Source organism: Mauremys mutica, chromosome 25 (assembly GCF_020497125.1).
Source record: "Mauremys mutica isolate MM-2020 ecotype Southern chromosome 25, ASM2049712v1, whole genome shotgun sequence".
In the NCBI taxonomy this organism is placed as follows: Eukaryota; Metazoa; Chordata; order Testudines; family Geoemydidae; genus Mauremys; species Mauremys mutica.
The window spans coordinates 7,620,900-7,627,816 of record NC_059096.1 but is presented as its reverse complement, the minus strand read 5'-3'; the positions used below and the strand labels follow the sequence as shown (position 1 = coordinate 7,627,816).

General features: G+C 61.2%; 1 protein-coding gene across 1 annotated transcript; it reads left to right on the top strand.

Moving 5' to 3' along the window:
- Window positions 1-464: 464 nt before the first annotated feature.
- LOC123356574 (slit homolog 2 protein-like) lies at window positions 465-1,523 on the top strand. The gene has a single exon (XM_044999941.1). The coding sequence runs from the start codon at window positions 465-467 to the stop codon at window positions 1,521-1,523; it is 1,059 nt and encodes a 352-aa protein (XP_044855876.1).
- Window positions 1,524-6,917: the final 5,394 nt, after the last annotated feature.

Below are 6,917 nucleotides of genomic sequence, written 5' to 3'. Positions count from 1 at the left end.
GCCCCCCGCCTGCTGCTGTCCCGAGACAGGAGCATGTCTGACGGGCAGCCCTGGGGGCAGCTTGGGTAACCCCTTAACGGCTGCTCTCACCCCGCCTCTGCCCAGCAGATCTAGCGCAAGGCAAAAGCTGCGGGCGCCGCTGGCGAAGCGAGGGGCTGGCCTGCAGGGCTGGACGGAAGAGCCCGGGAGGTCCTCCCCCCGCCCGAGGACCTGTCCGAGCCGTTCCCTGGATCGTTCAGGTTCCGTCTCCTGCTTTGTCCTGGAAGGAGAGAGACCAAGAAAGCTCTGGGCTCGTCACTCAACAAAGGACTCTTTGTTACAGCCTCCTCCGAGGAAACCTGACCTCCCTCCCCATCCGTGGGGCGGAAGGCGATCTGGACGGGGCTGCTGGCTCGGCTGGGCCCTCTCTCCTTCCGTCGGCCCCGGGGCTCTGCTCTATGTGGGCTCCGCAGCCCGCCTCCGTGATGCCGCCCTTCTTCCTGGCTCTCCTGCTTTGGGTGCCGGCGGCAGGCGCCGCCAAGGCCTGTCCCCACCTGTGCGTCTGCTACGACTCCTCGGATTTCGTGGACTGCCGTGGCCGGCGCCTGGCCCACGTCCCCCGCAGCATCCCGCACAGCACGTGGCTCCTGGATCTGAGGCACAACAACCTGACCAGCCTGGAGGCGGGCTCCTTCGACACCCTGTGGTCGATGAAGATCTTGCTCCTGGCCCACAACTCTGTCGGCCAGCTCTGGCCCAAGGCCTTCACGTGCCTGGGCTTCCTGGAGAAGATAGACCTCAGCCACAACCTCCTGGCCCAGCTGCCTCCTGACTTCTCCGATGAACTGGCCTCCCTGAAGGAGCTCAAGGCGGCCTACAACCGGCTGTCGGCCGTGGGCTACGAGAGCCTGCAGCACCTGGAGAGCCTGGAGAAGCTGGACCTGAGCTACAATCAAGTGGCTTCCATTGAGAAGGGGGCCTTTCGGGGCCTCTCCAGGCTCCGCTACCTCTACCTCCAGTCCAACCGTCTGGGGATTGTCCACGCCGGCTTCTTCTCCATGCTCCAGAACCTGGAAGTCCTCTTCCTTGGCACCAACAACATCAGCGCCATCGAGCTGGAGGCCTTCACCTCCCTGCACAACGTGAACCTCCTGGCCTTGACCGGCAACCAGCTCATCCACCTCAAATTCAAGACCTTCCTGAACATCCAGACGCCGAGCACCCACCTCCAGCTCGCCGGCAACCCCTGGGCCTGCGACTGTGACCTCCAGCGGGTCTTCAGCAAGATCCTGAGCGTCCGCCACCTCCATGTGGAAGACTACGCCAATATCACCTGTGCCAGTCCCTGGCAGCTGGCCGGCTTGCCTCTGGTTTCTGTGGACGCCCAGCTGTGCGTGGCCGAGACGGCCACCGTCCTGGTGATCACGGTCACCGTCCTGGTGACGGTCATCGCCGCCATCGTCATGGCGGAGAGGAACAGGAAGAAGAGCCAGGAGAAGAACTGGAATGAGTCGGAAGGCCCCTTCGACCCGCAGGAGAAGTGAGATGAGGGGTGGGAAAGCCGGCGCCTGGTGCGTGAGAAGCAGCCGCTTCCTTTGCCTCTGCTTTTGAGCTCTCCTGGATCCGCGCTGACTCTTTGGGACTCAAGCCCGGATGCCTGGTGTGGGGACGCTTTATCCAGAGCCGCCCTGCCCGGAGACGTGGCTGCTGCACTGACCCCAGGGGGCTCCCGCTCGGTCCCATCAGAGTTGGGCCGGGTCCCTTCCTTTCACCTGCTCATCACCACCAGGTTCTGTGAGCCAACGGCTGCCCTGCCACGCCCCTGCGCCCACCTGCCCGGCCTTCAAACCCTCCCTTGGGCACCACCCCCCACAAGCACGCTGGCCTTTAACAGCTGCCCCCAGTGATGCCTCTCCTGCCCCCTGCTGGCCTGTGGGGGGATTGCACAGTTGTAGCCAACTGGAATGTGGTGAAGAGGGGGAGGGAGGGAATCTCACAACCCCCCCCTCGACTGCGCTGGCTCCGCAGAGCTGACAGGAGGGAAAGGAGAACAGTGCTCTGGTTTTGCCCTTCAGCTCAGCAGTTCTGGCTCCGTCAGCCCTCGCAGCCCTCCCCTACGAGGCGGGGGTTACCCCTGCCTTGCAGCTGGGGAAACTGAGGCCCAGCGCTTCAGCCAAGGGCAGTGCAGCGCGCTGGGAATAGAACGCGGGGGTCCTGAGGCTCGAGCCCGCCCTTCTCAGCCCCGCCTCTGCTCTGAGCTGGCCCGTTGGAGTCTGGGGGTAGCGTTAAAGCGCTGCCCTGTGGGAGGAGCTGGTTTAGGGGCGGCTGGGGCTTCCCTCTGGAGGCCGGTGCAGTGGGTGAGGAGCTGCTTGGCAGAGCTGGTTGTCTGCTCCGTGTGTGAAACCTCTTGGGCTGGTGGGGGGCCCTTGACTCAGTGGCCAGGAGGAACCACCTGCTCCACGTCAATCCTGAGGCCAGGGCTGCCTGGGGGAAGCTTGCCTAGGAAGCTCTGGCCTGGTTCCGACCCTCCCTTTCCGCCTAAACCAACGCCCTGAAGAGCAAAGAGGCCTCGCAGGCTGCTGGCCGGAGCCTCTGCCTAGCCCTCAGCCCTCCTCCCGCCTGGCCCAGCGGGGCTGTGAGCCACGCTCCAAACCACGAGGCCCTCGCTGTGCATTCGCCCCCTCGGCCCAGTCCCGGACCCAGCCGCGCAGCTCAGAAAAAGGCAGCGGCTCTGGATTAACCAGCGGATTACAAATCCTCCCGCCGGAGGGCGAGCGGCTGGAGAGCGGGGCTGCGGCCAGCCCCGCCAGGAGGCCCAAGCGCCTCTTGGAGGGAGAAGGAGAGTGGGGATTAGGTCAGGTCGTGTGTTTGGTGTCACAGGTGGGCCAGGCAGCTCTCCTGGGGGGGCAGGTCCTTTGGCCACGGGATTTTACAATTTGTGGGGCATGAATGATTTGGCAGGGAATGTGGGCGCAGCAGGACAGCATGGGGGGCCAGGCTGGAGGAGGGATTGTGAGACCCGAGAACGTTCAGAGGTTTATCCCCAGCTAAGGGTCAGATCCGGCGAGGTGCTGCCTGCCTGGGGCTTCCCCCAACGAGGGGGATCTGCCTCTTACAGGATCAGGCCCTGAATCGCCTTCCTGTCAGGCCCCTACTAAGCACAGCCAGAGAGCAGTGCGGTGTTTTGAGCCGGTCCCAAAGCTCTTCGAGCTGGGGCAGGGGCAAATCCCCTGTGGTGTCATCTACTGGGAAACCTTTGTGTCAAGGGGTTCCTGGCTGCTAAGCTCATTAACGCTGCTCTTCCCAATGGCAGCCTTGTGCTGCCGCCAGGCTGCAGAATCCTGTTGTGGAAAAGAGATAAAATCTGGTTTTCCTGGGTGCGTGTGTGTTATTTACTGTGTGTATCGCACTAGTCCCTAACGCTGGAGCAGGGCCCCCTCGTTCTGTGTGTACAGCACCGAGCACGGAGAGACAGCCCCTCCCCCAGGGAGCTTCCAGGCTCAGTGATGTTGGTTGGCAGCATTTTCCACTGGTTTCTCTCCCCTCTTCTAAGGTCTCGGCGCTGATTAAAGGGCCAGGCAGGTCTTGTTTCCTGAATCCAGCGCCAGGATGGGATAGTGAGAGACAGTGAAATGATCACTGGGCCCAGTGTGCCTCTTGGTCCCCCACCAGGGTAGGACCAGAAAGGCAGCATGGCTCAGCGTGCAGGGTGGTGAACTGAGACCTGGGTTCTGTTCCTTGCTCTGCTAGTGGCCTGTTCGGTCACTTTCCCTCTCTTGCTGAGTTTCCCCATCTCTAAAATGGGGGTAATGGGCCTGGCTTCCTTTCTAAAAGGCTGGGAGACCTATTAATAGCAAGGTCTAGGTATTGTTATCTGAGCTCCTCTGAAGCGGTTTTGGATTTCTCGCCGCCGTGGCCAGGTGAAATCTTATTCCCATTTTACAGACAGGAAACTGAAGGCAAGGGCTACATTTTCCCACGCGCTCAACACGATGGGTGTTGGACACACACACGTCCCCCTGCCTCTGTGCTGCTAAAAACCCAACCCCAGTTATGGGTGGTGACCTCTTGAAAGCCTGACCGAGGTCTTGTGGGAAATTTGTGATCCAGCTGGGCTGTGACCCCAGATTTTCCAGCCCTGTGCCGTCTCCACAAGCCTAGCCTTCCTCTAACACAGACATGGGCACACTACGGGCCACATCTGGCAGGTGGGACCATCCTGCCCGGCCCCTGAGCTCCCGGCCAGGGAGCCTAGTTCCCGGCCCCTTCCCCGCAGCCACGCTGCTGCATGGGCCGCGCTCTGGCCCGCTGCTCCCGCTGGGCAGCGTGGGGAGTGCAGCTGGCTCTGGCTGGGGGTCGTGGCTGCGATCTCCTGCTGCTGGTAAGGGGAGGGGAGCAGGGGAGTTAGGTAAGGGAGCAGGGGATCCTGGGGGGCAGTCAGGGAGGAGGGGACGGTTGGATGGGGTGGAGGTTCTGGGGTGGTGGTCAGGGGATGGGGAACAGGGAGCGTTGGGAGTGGGAGTCCCGGGGGGGATGTGGATAGGGGTTGGGAGGGCGGACAGGGAGCAGGGGGGGTTGTATAAGGGGGTGGGATCCTGGGGTGCAGTTAGGGGCAGCGGGGTCTTGGGAGGGGGTGGTCAGGGGATGAGGAGCAGAGGGTGATTGGATAGGGGGTGGGAGTCCCAGGGGGGTTGTCAGGGGTCTGGGGTGTGGATAGGGGTCAGGGGCCAGGGAGCAGGGGCGGTGGGATGGGCTGGGGGCTCTGAGGGAAGCAGTCAGGGGGCAGGAAGTGATAGGGGGCAGGGGCCAGGCTATTTGAGGAGGCGCCCAGCCCCCTCCATACAGTTGCGCAACCCCGATGTGGCCCTCGGGCCAAAAAGTTTGCCCACCGATGCTCTAGCAAGTCCCTCTCTGGTTCGCTCCGGGCTGGGACACCCTTGTCTCTGTGGAGCACAGTGTGAATGCTCTGCACAGGGCGTTATGCACACAGCCAATGGCAACGGGCACTGAGAACTGGCATGACACGCCCAGAATGAGTTCAAGTACAAGTCAAAGCCAGGTAACTCTAATTCTCTAAACCGACCTGGCCGGAGCTTGGGCCGTAAGAACAGGCTCCGTATGGAGCCCATGGGGGACTCCACTTGTTAGCTGGGAGAGTATTGAACTCAGTGGACCTGCTCCTGCGTGTAAAGTTACACGCCTGTGTACGTGCGCTTGTGGTGCAGGCTAAGAGGAGAATTTTGCTCATTGGCTGGAACCCTGTCAACTGGTTTAAGGCACAGAAGGGCTTGGGGCACATTTCACAAGTGCTCAGCCCCCCCCCCCCATTTAAGCAGCAAGGTAAGTAGCTGGGTTTTTCCAAAGAGCCGTAGGTGTTGCATGCTGGGCTGCTTGGAAAACCCAGCTGTATCACTTCTGCAACGCTTGCCCTGTGGTCCAGTACCAGGAGGACTGAACCAGGACCTCCAGAGCTAAAAGTGGGAGCTGGTACAGCTGGAGCTAGGTTTGATCACGTGCCTGTAACAGGCTTGTTCTCTGTGGGTCAGCACAGAGGGGGATCTGTAATATACACACACGGGTGCTGAGGTCTTGGAAATCTGGCTGTTAGTCCAACAGCTGTGACACTGCTGAAGCCAGTCACGAGAGTGGTGGAAATTTGGCTCATCACAAATCCAGGGCCCGGACTGAAATGTCCTTGAACAGAAGATCATTGGTCCCTCTACCCCTTCATTGAGCTCAGATATTATCGGCTGGCATTGCAGCAAACTCTGTGTCCTAAAGCTGGATTTACTGTGTTTGCAGAAACCACACTAAGGGCAGGAAGCCAGCATCCCATAATCCCACATTTTTAATTAATCCCCCCATCACTCGGGAATTCACCAGCTGTAGGAGCAAAATGTAAAGTGTTCTTGGCAGGCCTCAGCCCTCTTTAGGTCCATCTGGGGTCCCCCAGACTGCGAAGGGAGAAAGAGAGGTGAATTCTCCTACGGAACCATCTAAAATGATGGTCAAAGCTGCAGGCACCAGGCTGACACGTGGGAGCCCAGGGCCAGGTTTTATTAACCGATTATCAGCTAGAAATACGGGGAGCACTCCCAGGGCAGCACTGAAGGATGGGGAGAGGAGCAGTACAGCTGGGTGGGGACTGACAGCCGTGACTCCTGGAGTCTGATCCTAGCTCTTGGAAGGGGCTGGGGTCTAGGGGCTGAGGATGAGGGGGTGGTCAGGACCCCTGGGTTCTGTTCCCATGTGTGGCAGGGGAATGGTGGCAGGTGGTTGGGGGAGGGACTAAGTCAGGACTCCTGGATTTTATCCCAGCTCTTAGAAGGGAAGACGGGGGAGAGTGGGAGTCAGGACTCCTGGGTTCTGTTGCCAGCCCTTGGCAGGGAATAGGGAAGGAGGTTAGAACAGGGGGTGCATGCATTGGGGAGTCAGGACTCCTGGGTTCTGTTGCCAGCCCTTGGCAGGGAATACGGAAGGAGGTTAGAACAAGGGGTGCATGCATTGGGGAGAGGGTTGGGGAGTCAGGACTCCTGGGTTCTGTTGCCAGCCCTTGGCAGGGAAAGGGGTACAGGGTTGGGAACCGGGGGGGGGAAGGGGAGGCAGGACTCCTGGGTTATTTTCCCAGCAGGGTGGGGGGGCACAGAGAGAGCAGAGAACTCCTGGGTTCTCTTCCCCCGTCCTGAGGCAGCTGGCTGGTGCAGAGGGGTCAGAACTGGGGGGGGGGCTGCCCTTCCCCTGGCCGGGCTCTGTAGCGAGGACCCCCCCCACCCCAGGACACTGCTGGGCGAGGGGAGGCCCATCGACTCCAGCAGCAGCGGGGTTGGAAGGAGCCTGCGCCCGCGCATCCCCAAGAGGAACCTCCCGTAGGCGGAACCCCCTGCTGGCGGGGCGCGTTTCCGGCCGGGCAGGTGTGGGGACGGACGCGAGCGGAAGCG